This window comes from Strigops habroptila, chromosome 3, assembly GCF_004027225.2.
Source record: "Strigops habroptila isolate Jane chromosome 3, bStrHab1.2.pri, whole genome shotgun sequence".
Taxonomy (NCBI): Eukaryota; Metazoa; Chordata; class Aves; order Psittaciformes; family Psittacidae; genus Strigops; species Strigops habroptila.
The window spans coordinates 45,999,384-46,018,964 of record NC_044279.2 but is presented as its reverse complement, the minus strand read 5'-3'; the positions used below and the strand labels follow the sequence as shown (position 1 = coordinate 46,018,964).

General features: G+C 41.2%; 1 protein-coding gene across 6 annotated transcripts in view; it reads left to right on the top strand.

The window, feature by feature from the left end:
• The first annotated feature begins 1,154 nt into the window (after positions 1-1,154).
• KITLG (KIT ligand) overlaps positions 1,155-19,581 on the top strand; it is a 59,966-nt gene continuing 41,539 nt past the window's right edge. For 4 of the 6 annotated variants that reach the window (XM_030480191.1, XM_030480189.1, XM_030480190.1 and 1 more), the window contains exon 1: positions 1,155-2,365. In XM_030480191.1, coding sequence (XP_030336051.1) covers positions 2,351-2,365 — 15 coding nt within the window. In that variant the 5' untranslated portion in view covers positions 1,155-2,350. Of the gene's footprint in view, positions 2,366-6,326; positions 6,383-6,492; positions 6,512-19,581 lie in introns of those variants that run through there. The other 2 variants (XM_030480192.1, XM_030480188.1) reach the window with 2 other exon arrangements.

Below are 19,581 nucleotides of genomic sequence, written 5' to 3'. Positions count from 1 at the left end.
CAATGCACTTGCAAATTGCCAGTGCAAATGAAGACATGAAAAGGGGGCTATAATTCCACTATAGCCAGGCTTGGTTAAACACAAGGGCAGGTTCAAGAACTCAGATCAGGGATGGAGAGAAAAGGTACATGATGCCAGGGTGGTAAAGAAACCCTAATTAGACCCAAGAGTGCTATCCTCTCTGCATGACTATCAGTAAGGTAACTAGACACAGCTTCCTGTCATGACTAAGTGGACTGTGATGGAGCTCAAGGCGCAGGAAAACCAGAGTGTTTTCCATAAGGTAGGTAACTGCTACAACAGACTGCTCTTTCACACTTTCCAGGGCTTCTCCCCAGGAGACTAAACCTGTCATCTGTTCTAAGGAGGAAAGATGCCATAACATTTTAATTTCCTGGCCCTATTAGATAAATGCATAGACCGTGGAAGCAGCTTTGGTTGATCACCGCTAGGTGATATACGAATTATCCTTTCAGTGAGTGGGGTCCTTGATTCTTTTGTTGTTACAGGCTTCCTCCCTTTCACTGATTGTCTATTGCTTGAATCATAACCTTTTAGAGGAAGAGACTATTACTGTAAGCATATAAAACAGTCTGATGAAGCTCAGAGGGTAACACAAGAACTCCAAGGTAATTCAGCAATAATCAAAAAATGCAAAAAACTGTCATGAATTCATCAGCAGTGTCATGCTGTAAAACATCAACCCATTTTCCTGGACTGGATGCAGAGGCACACAGAGATTAGATGTTTATCTGCCCTACACTGAAAAACAAATACATAGTGGAGTTCGGGATGGGTTCAAAAATATTTCTGTAGCTGAAGAGCTCACCTTTACTTTGGCAGAAACATAGTCTTTTGAAAATTTACCATTAATATCAAGGCGAAAACTAGACAAACTTTTTGAACTGAATATCTCAATGTGTACTCCAAGTATAACTAATCTCCTTTAGGAAATAACCACTGACTTGGACAGACTGTTGTTTCTTCAGTCCGTGTTTTAATTTTCACCAAAGATTGCTGTCTCAGGAAACGCTGGTTCCGTAAACCGCTCTTCTTTCTACTTAATGCACGCTCAGGATGTAGCCAGTGTTAACTTGACAGCTGTCTTATCTGAAGAGGACTCAAATTCTGTCACTACTGCTGGGATAGATTTGCCAGCAGGACTTCACGCAGCAGAAAACAATCGTTATTTTTCTACACTCAGCACTAATACATTATTTACACAGGACGCAAATTGTAGTAGCATATTATAAGACCTGCAGGATCACCTTTACGCAAGCATTAGGAGGCACTGCTCAACAACTTTTCTGCGGCTGGAGCAGGTAAAGGGAGTTTTCAGGCTCCAGTCGAAATGCTCGTTCCAGCGCCTGACTTGTATTCGCCGATTATGGAAAGGCAGCGCTGAAATGGAAATCGCAAATCCGGAGTTGCCTCTTGGGTGTGCACGCCGCTGCCGCAACTACGTGCTGCGCTGAAAATACCGGGCAGTGCCTGGGAGCCCCGCCAGCGCGCCGAGCCCGCTGCATCCCCGCCGCGGGACGAGGCGGCGCCCCGGCGGCGGGACGGGCCCCCACAGGGACCCCGCTTCTCACCGGCGTGGGTGGGGGGACCCAACCCAAGGGTTTGGCTCCCCGCCGGCAGCCTAATTGCCCTCGAGTGCCGTGGCGGCTACCGGCGCCCTGCGCGGACGAGGCCGGAGCCCCCTGTCCCGCTCCGCCCCACTCGCCTGGGGTCGCCTCTCCCGGTCACCGCCGACCCCCCGGGCACCGGGCGGGAGAAGCCTTCTGCTTCCCCCTTCCCTCGCTGGGACCGGTACCGAGCTCTCCCCTTCACGCACCTCCCGCATCCCCGCCTGCCGCTCCCCCGCGGCAGCCAGCCCGCGGCCCCGCCAGCCCAGCGGCGGACGCGCTTCCCTCCCGCGCAGGAAAAGGGCAGGCCCGGCTTGTTTCTGCCTCCAACTTCCCCTAAGTTAACTCGGGTTTCCCCCTCCCTACGGGGTCTGCCTGGGCTCCCCATCCTCCAGGAGGGCGGGAGGGAGGGGAAAGGCGTGTCTTGCCTGTGCTGCCGCTGCCGCCGCCGCTGCTGGAGGCAGATCGGAGATATAAAAGACCTGGCCGGGCGCCGGCGGTGCCTCCAGTCAGCGCGGACGCTCACACCGCGGAGAGCGGGGCGCAGCGGGGCGCGTAAAGCGGCGGCGGGGGGCAACGCGGCAGGCGGAGGCAGCGCGGGGCTCGCCGTGGGCAACCCCAATGCGTGGACTATCCGCTGCTGCGTTATGCTGGAGCTACAGTTCCGCTGAAGGGAGTTTCCGCACGGCCGGCTGGGCTGGACTGCAGCGCTGCCGTTCCTTATGAAGAAGGCACAAGTAAGTGAGGCCAGGGGGCGAGGGGCGGCCGGGAGGCAACGGCCGGACCGACCTGCCAGGCACGGCTGGTCCGCGGCTCCCCGGCGCATGAAGGTCCGCCGCGGACCGGGGCGCTGCTGGACAGAGCGGGGTGCTCGGGTCGGGGCAGCCGCCGGGCGGGGAGTGCGCACCCGTGTCCGTGGGGGGGTCCGCGGTGGCCGGGAGGTGAAGGGCGCAGGGGATGGGGGCCGCTGCCCTTGGTGAGCGGCTTGGGAGAGCGGGGTGGGAGGAGAAGAAAAGATACCGCCCGTCTTGCCGTCGTCGCCCGTGGAAAAGTTGCAGCAAGCGGCCTGATCGGCGGCTGAGCCGTGGGAGATCTGAGAAAGCACTTGGAAAAATTGCCTTAATAAATCAGTTGCCTGTGTTACACTGACAGGCTGAGTGCGAAAACGTGCAGTAATCGGAGGCGGCGGTGCCGCGACTGCTGCCGTGCGCGGGGCTCCATCCGAACCGCTCCGGCGTGCGGAGCTAGGCCGGTGTGGCGGGCAGCCCCGCATCCCCGCGCCCTCCTGCACCCGCTGCCAAGAGCCGCTCTGCACCGTGGCGAGCGTCCCTGCCGCTATTTCTCCAAGTTCTGTAGAAATACAGAACAGTGGCTGAGCTGTGCCGTTTTTGGTTTTTTTTTTTGAACGAATGGATGGGGACAGACGTGCATAGAAAAACCACCTTGTAACAAGCAGCAGCTCAGGGAAACACCAAGAAGTTGAAGGCTTGACTTTGCGAGGTGCCTGCACCCTCCATTCTGGCTGACCTCGGGACTCGGTGCTGGACTGAGCTCTGAGAGCGAGCGGTGCATCAGGTCCTGCACGGGGGGTTTTGCCTTCCCCTCCACTTCTTGTTTAGAAGCGAGACATTTTTTGCTTTTATCTATTTCTTGGCAACTGCTGGATCGCCCGCACGCCTGTAGCCTGTAGACACTTCAGCACACAGTCATTGGAAAAAACGCCAAATATATCTGTATAGTTTTTTAAATGGAGAAGACCTCACTGAAGTCTTTGGGGCAGTTGAACAGTTTTTCAAGATGTGACAGGAATTAGAAATATTTGCTTTCTGAAATACTCAAATCTCAGCTGGCCCAAGCACTGGAGAATATACCATACTTAAGAAGTTATAACTTGGAGATTTAATTTTTGTGATGCTGAAGTACAGTTAAATGATCGGCTCTGAACTTTAACAGCATATATCCAATGTTGTTATTTATTCCCTTTAGATGACTAAAGATGCCCCACACCGCAGAGCTGTTGTTTCAGACCTTATATACAAACTTGGTCAAATATGCTGAGTAGATTATTAGATTGGAAGGGTCTCTTAAAGTGTAAGAGCCATATTTATGTGTGCTTAGGTGTATGCGTTCATTTAATATTGGAGTGGATAGCAATAAAGTCTCAGGATGTTATCCTAGCCCATGGAAGCATACACACAGGGCTCGCTCTCCAGAGAAGAAAAAACTGTTCAGCAAACAAATGAGGATATATGAGCACAAGCAGTCAAGCGTTTTACTTCACATGTACTGTAAACTTCTAAAGCCAACAGAGTACTTCTGCAAATTCAGAACAAAGCAGGAGCAATCTCTCTTTCCCAGTAAACTGGGAAAGACAGGCAGTCTTGGCATTCAAGACCATATGGCTTGACTCAGGGGCTCATGAGCTGTAGCCTGTGGAACAGCTTCTTGTCATGGTGGTGAAGCATCTGTTAGCCTTCAAGCAGTTACGCTTCCTGATTTCTGGAGGCAGTGACAAGATGCCTAGCTCTCCAAGGGATCGTTTCCTATATTTTAAGGATTAGCAAACAAATGTGATACCGGACTATTAATCATTCTGAGGGGATGAGAGCAGGAGATACTTCAAGGACTTTCCACTAAAGCCACAAAGACCCTTGCGCAAAGAGGGAGCAAGTGAAGTGGATACATGAAGGAGGACTTAGGGGCACTCAGCCCATTAAAAGCTCATTTTAACCTGTATGCTCTCCTGTGGCTACTTTTGTCATTCTCTAGACTGGTAACTGGCATAATGAAAAGCACAGGATTGGGAAGCTGGGAAAGAAGTTTGCATTTCTTATAGTAAAATATTCTGCAATAGTACAGAAAATGAGAACCACTTAGTAGTACCTGGATAGGCCTTAAAATAAACCAGGGATTTTGGTGTTTGTGGTAATGTTACACAGGGATAATATGTAACTAGTGCAGCTGAAGGAGTAGCTTGAGTCATACGTCAGTGCAACGAAAAGTGCTGAAAGACAAGTCATGCGGAATGCTAGACTCCAGGTTGGTCAGTTTATTTAAATCAGTCTTAACCTGAGAAACCACAGGAACTGTAGAAGCATGTTTCCCAGCAGTGTCAGTCCTAAAACGATTTCTGAAACTATACAGCTTGATAAATATATAACCCCTTGTTTTGAACGTAGCAACACCTCCTGGATTTTTTATATTTTTTTAAGTAATAATGCCTTTAAAAATCTGATTAAGCATTTGGGATCCAGTCATACAAATCCGTTTTCAATGGGACTATTTCCATGACTTAATCTTATTGAAGGATTAGTTGTATGAGAGGATTTGCAGGCTTATATACTTTGTAATTAAAACTATTATCAGAAGTGAGTTTATGCCCATTTTCATGCATGCTAGTATTTTACAAGTAAAATATCACTGATGTGATATTTTGAATAAAACAGGATGAGTGGTGCTAGTGTGATACAATCTTGCAAAAATGTGGCAGATTTATGATTTGCTTGTTCTTTGTATGATATGAAGGCAGTCTAAATAAGATTAATTTATTAAGAAATATGCTGCAAGGAGGAGTCACCCATGGGGCTAGCTCAGAAGGCTGCTAATGGTAAGGTATCACAAATACTTAGTTCAGCAGTGGATTAGATGCACAACCTCTTAGAAACCTCAGTATTAGAAGCGTCTTAGATCTCAGCTTAGATCTTTTTACCTCTGAACACGTGCATTATTGGTGGTAGGTGAATGACCTTCTTAGGTTGTCCTATCCATAGTATGTTTGTGTCATTGAAGTGGAAGACTGTAGAAATTACTATGGAATACTACCTGGAAAAAGAATTAGTACACAAGTTGCCCGCTCCAGTTCTCAGATCAACAGGCTAAATCAGAAAAGCAAAGCAGGTATCTGATACCTTTGTGTGAGCTTGCAGAGTCATTATTTTAGGGGAAATAGTGAGCTCTGATCTCCCATCTTTCTTGCTCGTTCTGCAAAGAAATGAACACTAGCTGCTGTAAGACACTTGGAGCTCAGGGTAGGTATAGATCTGCTACTCATCAGAGAGAAAAGGAAAACTTGCTCGAGCCACAAAGATGTGCTGTTCACATTGAGCAGTGGACTAAGGTCTCTTTTCTCTTTTCCCCTGCTTTTGGCCCTGCTTAGGGGAGGGGAGGCCAGTTTCTGAGTACTGCAGCTGGAAAGAACATCCTGGAATAAAATGTCATATGGAGAATAAGCAGCAGGTGACCTGGAAGACTAAAGGGTGGGGGGAGTGTTTTGCAAGATTTGTTTATGATCTTTTCATTTTTATGTTTTTTTTTCTTGGCCTGCTTGTATTGTGCTCCTGTAAGTTTTTATTTCCGTGAACTAAGCAGCACTTGGCTTTGTAGTTTAAACTGAGGCAGCTAACCCAGTCTGCTTCTGACCCAGTTCTGTCATCGCACTGAAATCTAGTTTCTCCTTTTGTGCACTGCATGTCAGTTGTTCAGGTGCAGTTCTGCAAGCTGGCAGTACCATTCTCCAAGTTTTGTTATGTGACTTAATGGTATGCTGGCTCATGTAATCGCCATATTGTACGAAAGTTAAGAGCTGGCAAGATGCAGCCCTTGGCTTCGGGTGGGCAATGCTCAGTATGCAGTATGTAAACACAACACCCATTTATTTGAAGCAAGGCAGGAAAAATCTCCCTACGCAATTCCATTTGAACGGTGTGGGAGCTGACAGATGAAAACGAAAGCGTTTCTTCGCACCCTGGTCTTTGGTATGCTAAACCTGAGGGTAGCCAGCCTTTTAACTGGATTTGCAGTGTCCAAATCCACTTGGGTTTGGTTGTTGTTGTTGTTGTTTTTCCCCTGTGTGCTTGTGGTTAAAGGAAATGGAGGAATGTAAGGTGAGTGGAGAGGGGTAGTGCTCCTCTTTATTCTTGTGGGTTGGCCCATGTTTGCATTGCGTACTGAGTCATATGTAAACCTGCAAAAAAGGTGTTCATAAATATTACTGATGCCGAAATAACTGACTGTGGGGAGCACATAAAATAGCAATTTCTTTGCTGGATGGTTTTAGTTATTGGCAAATGTAAATAGTATCAGACATTTATTAGTATGAGAATGAAAATGTGTTACAGTTAAACACAGAAAAAAAGCTAGTGTTAAGTATTTTATTTGATTAAAGCTGGTAGCATGCATATATCTGAGGTCAATGAAAGTAGATACACTAATGAAGACGTTATTTCTACTGTATGTCTAAATAAAAGCCAGTTTAGGAGTTCAGATTAATGAACACTGGGATTCACAGTAACGTAGGCAATAAATTATTGTCTAATTTCCTATTGTTATCTAATACCCACCGGGTGAATGATTGGTTGCTGTTTCTTGTTTTAAATGTTTTAAATTATACAAGGTAGATGGATGTGACAACCGTTTTAAATCCGGTTAGGAATTTTCTACTTTTTACATATTTTTGTGTTATCGTGGCTGCATGGAGCAGACCTAAGTATGAGTGCATGGTGGATATAGCAGCAGGTCTGAGATGTACCTGCAGGTATTGCCTGAAGGAGGCCTTTGTGGGACTCTCTGCTTTGCAGCCGTGCTTTGGAGCACACTGTTTTGCAAAAAGTGGGCAAGTCAGTCCTGAGCTTCCAGCCATTCATCACCACTTGAAGCGACACTAGAGGTGAAACCAGTTGATCAGCAGGCTTGGGGGCTGAGAGCAGGTTTCCCCCTGGCAAGGCCATTAGCTGACCACTAGTTGACAGTGGTCAATGCTCCTGGAAGGATCTCTCAAACAAGTCTGCCTTTCGGATACCTTCTAGCCCCAAACCTTCACTGCTGTGAGAGACCACTTGTAAGCATGCAGGAATCATAGTATTTGGTTATTATTCTTTTTCTTCATTTTTGCTGCAAAATGTAGTGGATGGAGAAGATCAGGTTCAGGAATGATCCTCAAGATCATATTAGCCTCAAAAGCTACCTCTTCTTCCTTCTGTGATTTGGCACCTGTATAACTGCCATTCAAATGGTATTTCTTAATGTCTCAGGGAAGAGTTTCTAGGGCAGCAGAGATGGGAAGTTGGAGCGGAGTGTGTGCTGGCAGTGTCAGACTTGGGACAGAGCTCGGCGCACCCTGCAGCTCAGACCGATGTTTAGCAAAGCCTTGTTTAGACTGGGCTGTCACAAAAGGATGAGTGTATGGTCTACAAAGATTACCTCTGGGTTAGTGAACAACCTTGTTTCAATCCAGACAGAAAAAGGCTAACCCAAAAGAATTCACCTTAGCATACTCACTGGAGTGAGAAAGGCATGGTTCACATCTTTTTTTCTGTAGGAACTTAAGTCTGCAGGAAGAGCCTGTCTATCTAATCTGTCTTGTTGATACTGTTCTCTTGAAGGTTTGTTTGTTCAATCTTGAGGGTGGCTGACACATGAACTAGGAATGTGCGGGGGACTGTATTTCAGGCCACAAATCCAAATTCACAGATTGCAAATCATGCCAACCTCTGAACCTGCATTCAGAAAGATTTAGGCATCTGCAAATCAATCTGAAAACATCGGTCTGCCAGTCCTATCTGTTTGTGTAGTTTGTCTAGTCCCGTGTGACTGAATCTGGCTTCAATGCAGTTATGTTAACTGTCTCAGTGACAACAAACCCTCATCCAGTGTCTTATTCAGCTGGTCTTCTGCCTTTCGTTTGTTCTGCTGTCATCAGCTCCAGGGACATCAGTTCACTGACAGTTAAGGCCAAGGATAAGTTTAGTCCAGTTAGCTCTACCATCTCTTCTTTAGGTGTACCTGAAGAAGTTTTTAGAAGCACCCTATATACAGCTTTAGAAATATGTTAAGTGTATACAATCTATTTATTGTATGATAGGTCCTACATTCTGCATTTCCTTTGGCTGGCATATCTCTACTTGATCTAGGCAGGATCACTTGTGCTGATAGCCTTCCAGTATGTTTCCTCCTGAATAAATGACACAATTTTATTTTTTACCTTGCAACTAAAGAAGTTGGGAAGGAATCCAAATGTCTCACCCCATTGAACCAGTGTCCACATACATACAGAGGAGCACACACCATGCAAAACCAGCTGTACATATCTAGCATTCTTTACATTGATGTGGGCAAATGTTTGTGCACAAACTTACATGCAGTGAAGGTTCTAAGCGTGGTGCGTAAGCCACAGCAGAGCTGAGCCACCGGAATGTCCAGTTTCAGCCTAGAATAACACATGCACAGAAATACCTGCCAGTGGTGTGTATTTCCTTTACAGTAGCAACGTAATCTGTGTGTGAATTCACACCATGCTTTATCGTGAAAGAAGTAAGGCAGAGGATAGCACAATAGAACTTCCTTGGAAATAAAGGCTTATCTGAGTCCTGTACAGGATAATCTTAAACCATTCTTGTCAAATGGATCTATAGGTTTTTCTTTGTGCTTTTTCGTTCTTTATGTGTAACTCAGAATTGAGTGACAGGTAAAGTTAATTTCTCCTTAATAGTGCTCAATTATTTTTTTGAAAGGAGTTTCATGATGCTACATCATACGTATATGGATTTATATTAATTTGGAAGTATGAGGAAAAAAGTGCAAATTTTTCCTTGCTACCTTGTGCTTACTTGATAGCGGAAAAGCAATCTATGTCTTCCATTTATGTTTGCAGTATGATACATCATTGCTAGATGGATTTTTTGGTCTATCTAGTAACACAGGACCTCTGATTACTTTTAGAAGAAAGTTATTCTGGCAGTATAAGTCAAACTAAAACTAAGTTGTGCATGTGCTGACAATGTGTTTCTGTTTAGAATGGAAAATGAACTTTGTGCAAATCATACAACTCTTTGTAAGAGTTGCACCTGGACAAAAGAATGAACTTAATTATGTCTAAGGGCATACTGAAAATGTGGCGTAATACACTGATGTGCAAGGTTCATTATGTTAAAGTGTGATTTTTTTTTTATAATGTCTGTTAATGTGGAGATTTTGAAGTGTGTAGGGAAGTTTCTTCCTCCACTTCATGTTGATCGAAAAAAATTCCTCTCTGTTTATGCAGATTTCATAATTGTGTATAAAATGGGAGTAGAATATCAAGGTGCTGACTTTTGTGGTCTAGCTGGAGTAATGGACTGAAGTAGAACAGTAAGGAGTCAGGCATGATGCATGTAAATTAATAATATGCTGCATATATGCCAAGCAATTCACTAAATGAAGTGCTTAGAAATTTAGGGAGGTTGAAATTTAAACATGTTAATGGTTTCTTGTAGAGAATCCTAAGTTCCAGCCCTCTAATTTCTAGCTTCCATTTGCTCATTATTAAGTGAACTTAGCAAAATTTGTCTTTTGCATTAAATGGCAAGCAAACTATATTATGCATTATGTCTTTAAACTGATCTAGATCTGAATGTCAGTTCTTCCTGAGATTTGTTTTTCTTTTGCTGCTTTGAAGCATGCAGGAATAGGAACATTAGTCAGCCAAATGAATTTAGGAAGCTTGTATAACACTGCTTGGCACTCTCTTTCATTCAGATTAAAAAATATGTTCCTGTATAAACAGAGCTTTTTGGTGGTTATTTTAAAAAGGAGGAAAAAAGAAGTATCATCTTCAGTGTTCATAATTGCTGTCTTTTTCAAATTACTGTGGTTCTGCAATGTGTGGATTGCATTTCCATTCTAATAACAAAACCTATCAGTACTGTATTTGGCACCAGTTTAAATGGTTCTGATGGGTATTGCTTTATTTTCAAGGAAATGTGAACCTTATTTATAAATTGTGAGTTTAAATGCTGTCACTGAAGTTACTTTGATCCGTATTATAATCTCTGGCAAAGAATGTGCCCTAGATTTGCCATGCAGTCTCCAAATTCACATCCTTCAAAGATTCTGGCTATAACCATAGTCTGTTCCAAACTATTTAGATAAATGTATTTAGTAATCGTTCCTTTAACAGCATAATGCTGGGCAGTGAAAGCCCTTTCATTGAGGCTACTAAAGTCAGTGAAAATCTTGCTATTTTTAAAAATTGGACTCCAATCTCAAGCTGGGTGGTGTTCATAATCCCCCATCAATTTTCTTCTGCCATGAATGCAGGAAGATTTTGTTCCTCCCCCCATGTCTGTCACCAAGATTTTGGGATTTTTTTTTTTCCTAGCAGCACACCTCAAGCCAACACCTACAAATGGTCATCGTTCAAGTTTCTCTCTCCTCTCCCCTTTCAGACACAAAACAGCCTTCATTTCTTTGTGCATCTTTCCTGGCCTCTGCTGTGTTTAAGTCAGCATCCTCACCTCTGATAATAAAACTTCATCACTTCTAGGATCCAAAATGCTGAGGGTGTCTCTGTCACCATCCTGTTTCCTTCCACACAGTATAAGCTTCATCTCTAGTGAATGTTTTCTAGATGATTTGTAGTAGTCTGTCCAGTGGGCATTTTTATTTCCCATTATCTTTTTGAGGCCCACTTCAAATATTAATCCTTTGAATAACCTGGTTTTAGTGTGCTTTATCTCATCTATAAAAACTGAACATCTCAGGATTAGACTGAATCTAGTGTTCTGTGGAATATGTTACTTATTTATATGATGACACTCATAAGTTATTATTACAGTTACGAAGGGCCCTCTGAAATATTGGTCTGCTATTTCTATAGGCGAAATGCCCTTTCTTCTGTAGCATCATTAATTTTCTTAATATATTAGGAGAATCATTGTGCTTTTTTTGCACTTTTTTTATTTTTTAAGGGTCAAATACTTATTGACACTAAAGGAAACCCTTTTCAAAGTAATTGTTATTGCTTTTTCCAGTATCTCTCAGCTTTGTTACCTTAGGTAGAAATACCTGATTTGGTGTTTTCATTTGGCCTTTAAAAAACTCTGGCCTAAAATGTTCTGTAAATCAACTGGAGTGAATTTCCTGTCTTTCTTCTCTTTCTCCTCAGCACATTTTAAAAAATCCTCTTCTCACACACAGGTTTTAGGGATCAACTAGACATTTGCCATTAATAGTCAGATTGTCTGTGATACTTCTGCTCATTTCCCACTGTAACAGAATGTTGTTGACACAAATGATTTGAGACATATGTGAAGTTCATGTAATTTTAGACACCTGGTTTATTCCTATTGAGACAAGTCCCTCTTGCTTTGCATCCAAGAACATTATTTCAGTTACTGTTGAATTTGTACCTGTTTAAAGTGCTAATTGTCAAACTATGATGTGCTTTTTGGCTTTATTGTGATAGATTCTTCTTAACATACACACTCCATTACTAATTTCAGAGTAAATGGCACAATTCCTGTAAAACTGGGAAGATTTCTTCTCCTGTACAAGTATCACTTAAGTAAACTTGTTAAGAAACTGCATCATTTATGAAAATACCAAACTAGTCTTACTGGAATTTTAGAGCGTAGACATAGAAAAGTATACACTCTGAGGAGATGTGTAGTAATCTTCTCAATGATGGGTTATATTTTCTGTGAAATTCATTACAGAAGCGAAACAAATTTTGTAATAGGCTGGGCAACTTAATGTGTCTCTTTAAGTGCACATCTAGAAAACTTTTGAGAACTAGGTGTAAAAATAATCAAAGAAATCATACTATATTGTGTCAGTATTTGCATCATTTATCAGCACATCTGAAACGAGGATGCTATTGAACACGTACCAGAATAGTTTCACTGTAGACAACTGAAGTTCTTCGTAATTCATGAGTACTTTTGACCAAATGTAAATCTCCATAGGATGTAAACACAATTTACAGCTTTATTTTTTATAAGCAACCCCTGTGAAAATCATCAGTTTGAGGAAAAAAGGATTTGGAGACTAAAAGCAAAGTGCAGGAATAAGTCATTAATTTGTAACATGGCAAAAACCTACGAGGTAATGATGTTCTCTAATTGCCAGCAACCTCATACAGTTCAATCTGGTAAGAGGGTTCACAGACTGATGACAACATGTGCAAGCTACATAAATTACTCAGGTTAATTGAAACTAAAAGAGATTCTGAGGAACTTTGTAAAGGTTTAGAGAAGATAGGAGAACAGATGGCATGATGGCAAGTGGAGTTCATTGTGTTGAAGAGCAAGGGGGATGCATTTTGGAAGGAATGTTTTGAACTAATTTTATCTACATTAATAACAGAAGTTTTAATTAGTTATAAAAACTACTTACAGGCTGGTTTTTAATGTTCTTGTAGCAGTACTTGGTCAAGAAAAATGGATGAAAAATCTCTGTATTTTACTTGCAGCAGAACAGATCAACCAACATATTGGGATGCAGTAGGAGCAGAAAGACAAATGTGAAACGGGAATGCTTTTTTGATGGGGATAATTAGCCATCTTGAAAAAAATTCCTCATTACCCTATCAGAAAAAAGAATGTAAGAGAAAGAGAGGTCCTAAAATAGGCAAAAGCATTGTATGGAAACAGTGTGCATATGGAGGAGGGCTGAAAGCTGAGGGCAAGAAATTATTGAGTGATAGGCAAGAATTAGTCTAGAGAGCAATTACTAGACATTACTGATATTTCTTGGTACAAAAGTGAAGAAATATTTAACACAATTGAAAGTCAGAAGGTGCTAAAACAGGCAATGCTACCTTCACACACAATTACCAGTCTAGAAAGGTTTATGACACTAGATATAAAATGACTTCAGTTGCAGCTTGATATATGTTAGAGTGAGTCCAAGAGGTCACTTCCATCGAAAACAGTAGTCCTACTCTTTTCATCCTTGCACATCTCTTCTCCTCCACTCGTTCCTTAGGGATTAGTTTTCTGTCTCTGAGCTGAATTAGCTAGTCACTGAGAATTTACTGACTTGCTGAGGGGTCGGGTGAATGTCAGAAGGAAGGAAACTGCAGTGAAGGAGACGCTGAGAGCCCTCTCTCAGCAGCAGGGAGCTGTTAGATTGCTTCAGACCATCTCATTAACCTTGACTGAAGGAAAAAGGATTATACACTTAAGTAGGTAAAAAGCCATCGTTACTTTAGTGTACACTCTGAGCATGAAAGGTTGCTTATCTTCTAATTCATGCAATTATGAAGAAATCTTCACATAGACAATACATTCTGTAAGTGTGAATGAACAGGTTTCTTCAGTTTTCTGTGGCCACCAGACTGATCATCTGCTAATCTGACACTTCTTATTTTCCAAATCTTCATTGCCTTAATTGCACAAGTCAGATTTGGCCTAATTATAAACTTAGTTTCATATACAACCATCTGCCAGAATTACCATCTGTAACAATTCAGCCTTTACTTTTGAGAAAAGGAAAACACTTTGAAATATATTGTAGCTGAATTCCAATTACATGTGAAAGTAATGACAGCTGAGGCATTTATGAAAGATCTTTCTTTGAAGATGTATGAGTGGTTAGAACTCATAAAATTTTATGCAATGTTGACATGTTGCATAGCTCTAGCCATAGAAAGACAGCAGAGTTTCCATGGACCATGCCTAAAAGATATTCTTATACAGGACTTCAGTATCAACAGGAAAAGGCATTTAAAAGTATGTCTTCCCCTTGGAGGGGTGCATCGGAATTCAACATATACTTGAGTTTCTGATGCAGTAATGCAGTCACTGACTTTTTATGTTACAGGAAGCATTTTGATCAGCCCTTTCCCATTTTTGCCATCTTCAACTTACATTGTCCTGGAACAACCTTATACATTGCTTTAAATTCCTAAAATGGCCATGCTGGCAGTTTGTGTTCTTTAAAAAAGAAATAATGCATGCGTCTCAGGAAAATAATTTCAGAAAGAGCTTTTAAAATTAACAATGGCATGATGTCTTTTAGTAAATCTTGATAAAGGAATTGATGTTCATTTTCTATGTTCATTGATGTGAAGTTAGAATGGTAATAATCACTAAGGCATTTTTGGCATATGAAAATGTTTTCATTTTAGAACAAAAACTTGAAAAAAAAATAGTTGATTTTTCCATACTAATATACCAATGTAATTGCTTTGAGACAAGGCATAATGTATTTGTAATTCCAGGTTGCAGAGGTAAATGGCTTATTGCCTGCCCAGTGCTTACATTGTCTTGCAAGCATCCTTAAATGTTTTGAAGATTAGTTTCTATTTTGATGTGTCATTTACCTGATTTGTCTGCAGTCCCACAAGCTGTAACTTCAAGGCATTTGAGATTAATCTCATCCATTAGCCTATCACTTTGGACAAATATTCTTTTCACAAAAAAATATACATCCATTCTTAATGTACTTATATTCTAATAACAGTGTGAATGTAAGATTGTGTTATTCTTTCACAGATCATTACCTTAAAGCTAAATTGTTCACTCTGGTTTTGAGCATGTATAGGAAAGCATGCAATTCACATTATGTAGGAAATAAAATAATGTCTAAGAGCTTAGAGCATTTTTGGAAGTAAAATTATTTACTGGTAGCTTTCATAAATAAATATGAGAGAACTGAGTTGAAATCAGGATCTAGAAAAAGTTGTGGGTTTCATTCCAGTTAGAAAATGGATTTAAATCTGATTTTGCTGAGAGAAACTTGCATGATTCTCACACACATTTCTTCGTGCACTACTAATACGTACAGTTCAGCTTGTCAGGTACAGTAAGAAGAAATACAAAATCAAGATCTGCTGAAATCTTGAAAATTGATAGGTTTAGATAGGTTTAGGGAGAACATAAGCCTAGTAATATTGTTTCTGATGGGCTCATTGGAACTTCATGTGATTATTGACAAATGTGCAGTCATGAGCTCCAAGTGTTTAAATGGTAAGGTTTAAACTTACACATTTCCCAGGGAAATATCCTGACAGACCTTTTGGTTAGCTAACTCCTGTGTCAAGAAATGATATGTAAATGAACAAAGAACAATAGGAATTTTACTGTGACAAATAAGTTCAATATGCTAAAAGTCCTCAGGCTTTTTTCTGCATCTCCTGATAAAGGAAGATGAAAACTTAGCACCAAAGCCAGCACATGCAGATTTCATTTTCCACTTTTGTTGTTTTTTTAGTATGCTGGCTTTTAAATGGCTTGCCTGTAGGTGCTTTTGATCGTTTCCCCTGAAAAATTGTCTTCCAGAAACCTCCTGGAGTTTATGTGAAAATTGACTACGGATTATTGTTAAAATGTCTGCAGTGACTGTTACGGGGCCAGAAGCTGACTTCATTGCCTAACAACATGTGTTTTGTTGGAAACAGAACATGATGTGGAAAGGCTTGCATATTTGCTTTAAAACTCAAACAGTTTCTAACAAACGAGGTGCTGTTATGTTAAATTTTCCTGTGAATATTCACTTATGGCACATACTAGGTCTTCTGTCAACTTAGTATAGTGTTTTGTATACAAGATGCTTGTAAAATACTGCATTAAATCTGTAAATCCACATTTCTAAATCATGAATGATATACAGGCTCATCATTAATAGACATTACATCTATTAATTTTAGTGAAATGGAAAACAGTGAGACGGAGCAGAAACTCAAGCTTCGTTATGGAAGACCATGACCTGGCCCTCTTTCTGCAGCTGAGTTGTGTAATGGCACTCTTACATCCTACAGTAGAGCAGTGTATGAAGAATACTTTTGATCTTTATTACTTGCCTCAAGGTAATCATGTAGGCTTAGATTAGTGCCGGAGGCTTAGCTAAATACCTCATTGGTTTGGGGTTTTTTAATCACTGTCCTGGTTTTGGCTGGGGTAGAGTTAATTTTCTTCTTAGTAGCTGGTATAGTGTTGTATTTTGGATTTAGTATTAGAATAATTTTGATAATGCATTGATGTTTTTAATTGTTGCTAAGTAGTATTTATACTAAGTGAAGGACTTCTCAGCTCCTCGTGCCCTGCTAGTGAGAAGGTTGGAGGGGCACAAGAAGTTAATAGGGGACACAACCAGGACAGCTGACCCCAGCTGGCCAAAGGGATATTCCACAGCGCATGATGTCACTCTCAATATATACACTTAGGGGAAAGCTGGCCAGGGGATGTTGCTGCTCGGGAAGTGGCTGGGCATCAGTTAGCAAGTGGTGAGCAATTGCATTATGCATTGCTTGTTCTTTATATTCTAATTCTTTTATTGTCATGATTATCATTATCTTCCTTTTCTGTCCCCTCCTCTTCACATATGTGAATCCAGGAGTTTTCTCATTTTTACTTTTCTGATTCTCTCCCCTATGTCACCGGGGGGAGTGAGTGAGCAAGTGAGTGAGCAGCTGTGTGGGGCTTAGTTACCAGCTGGGGTTAAACCACAAACCTCTTCAAAATACAAAATCGCATTCCTCACCAACATTTTACAAGAGAAAAATACATGTTACATCACAATTTGAAATGTTATCAACTGAGGTTTTGGGGATCAAAGTGAAAACTTCTCAGTTCTGATGCACTGAAATTTCCTGTTCCAAGCCTTTTAAGTTGATGCAGGTGCTACTGTCTTGGAGTATATCCAGAGAAGCCATCTTTTGTGTGGGTAAATTTGGAATACCTTTTATGTCAGGTGCTATTTATCAATGGGTGAAACTACTCTGACCAGTGAAGAATGATCCCATTTAAAAGTTGCATGACTTAGTGTCGATTTTAAGGTTTTTGCTCCTCTTCATTTCAGAAGCAACCACCTGGCTGAATACTGCATCCATTGTAATAGCTCCAACAATGCTCAGTAAGAGGCAGGGTAATCCTCTACTTGCATTTGCTGGAGAGCAGAACCTGTGAAACTAAGATACTATAGAGAGTAAATAAATAGGATTTGTACTCCAAGAGGAGGTAAGAGAAAGGGAATGTTTTGCTTATTTCCCATGAGGTTTTGGGGTTTTTTTGTTGCTTTTGTGTCATGAAGCACTGAAGTCAGATGGACTTTTTAATTAGGCATAGCGAAGACTCAAATAGTAGTGTTGGTCTCCATAAATGCATGAAAAGAACAAACCACAAAGATGGGAGTATAACTACATAAGCAAAGGAGCAGTGTTGCGACGAGAACACATTGATGTAAGTTGCTGTCAGTACACTTAAACTGGACAGTGCAAGAAGGCTTTTAACCATCAGAACAGGGAAGATCTGTAGCATTTTCCCAAGATTCATCGCCAATACTGTGTTCAATTTTGGGCCCCTCACTACAAGACATTGAGGTGCTGAAATGTGTCCAAAGAAGACAGATGAAGCTGGTGAAGGGTCTGGAGCACAAATCTGATGAGGAGTGGCTTGAGGGAACTGGGGTTGTTTAGCTTAGAGAAAAGAGGGTTTGGGGTGTCCTCACTGCTCTCTACAACTACCTGAAAGGAGGCTGTAGTAAGATCAGTGTAGGTCTCTTCTCTCAAGTAGCAAATGGCCTCAAGTTGTGCCAGAGGAGGTTTAGATTTGATATTAGGATAAATTTCTTCACCAAAAGGGTTGTCAAGCTTTGGAAGAGGCTGCCCAGGGAAGTGGTTGAGTAAACATCCTTGAAGGTATTTAAAAGACATGTAGATGTGGCACTTATGGGCATGGTTTAGCAGTGGATTTGGCAGTGCTAGGTTTATGGTTGGACTTGATGGTCTCAAAGGCCTTTTCCAACCTAAATGATTCAATGACTCTGTGGTATTATTCCCTCCACTCCTACTTGTTCCCTCCTCTCATACTTTACTCCTTCACTCTTTCTATTTGTTTTTATCTGGTTCCATTACAAATGTTAGTTGTTTGTGACATCAAAGGAGTGGGATATAAAAGAACTCTTATCTGGAGCCTACCTGTCCCAGGAGTTACCACAATGACTTTGAAAACTGATACCTGCTGTGGAATGGGGCAGATAATGTCAGTCAAGAGATTTATGGTCCAGGAAAACCATTTGGGGTTTTTTTTGTTGCTTGTTGAGGAGGACTGGCTAGACCCATCCCTGTATGTTGAAATTCAGGTTACCAATATCATTTGCCTTAGTAGTAGATGATGCCAGAGCTTTTCTGGGTGGACTGCAGATTACCACATTTGCCTGGTGTTGGTCATGAGATCTTCACAATGGCAGAGGGACTGAGGAAAGCTGCTGGAGCTCAATCCCATGATCTTTATCATGTTGTGAACCACATCATTTATGCAACCTCTGTTTCTCACCTTATCCTGAGTGCTCTTGTAGACAGACCATCAATGCAGCTGTAAAAAGTCAGGAACTTGACAGTCTCACGATATATAGTACAATACTGATGTGAATAAATACCATCCTTCAGCACTGTCAAAGCTTATACTGGTGCTGACATATCCAAGAGATCTAAACAGTGTTCTTCAACCACATGTAAGCTTGTAATTGTAAGGATGTAATACAATTAAGTTAGGTGGATGAAACACGCTTAATCTTGACTGTACTGGCATCTAGTTTTAGTCTGTGTTCAGCAATTACGCTTCTGTAATGAGATGTCTCATATGAAGCCAGTCAGTGAAATTAGTTCTGAATTTATGTCCCTATGAAGTTACAGGGCCTGTCAGGGATGTTATCAGAGATGCTCAGAGTTCAGAAATGGAACAGGGTCTTTATGAGGACATGTCTTTGGTTTAAGACCAAGTTGACCAGTCTGTGGTTTATATTTCAAAAATCATCCTCTGCTTATACAAGAAAGTATAAAAGGATTAAAAAAAAAAAAAAAAAAGAAAAAATGCCTAAAAACTTTTAATTTTGTATCAGAATATTTTTTTGCTGATGTTGTCTTTCCACAGGCTCAAGCATGAATTGAAAAATCTTCAGTTTTATGATACAGTTTAATTTCTAGAAAAGTTCATGCGCGTGAAAGAGTAAGAATACACTTAATCTGTTTTACTTCATACTAAAATGAAATACTAGGGAAGACACAGACATTTTCATCATGTACATGAATTTCATCGTATCCTAGGTGTCAAAACAGCTGATATTTTCATTGTTCGTGGTTCGTTTTTTTTTTTTAAATTTCATCATTGTAATAGTTCTCCCAACCCAAATTCCATGTACTTTTTAGCAGATGGTTAGAATTAAAGATCTACTACAAAATTTCTGTAACAACTCTTTA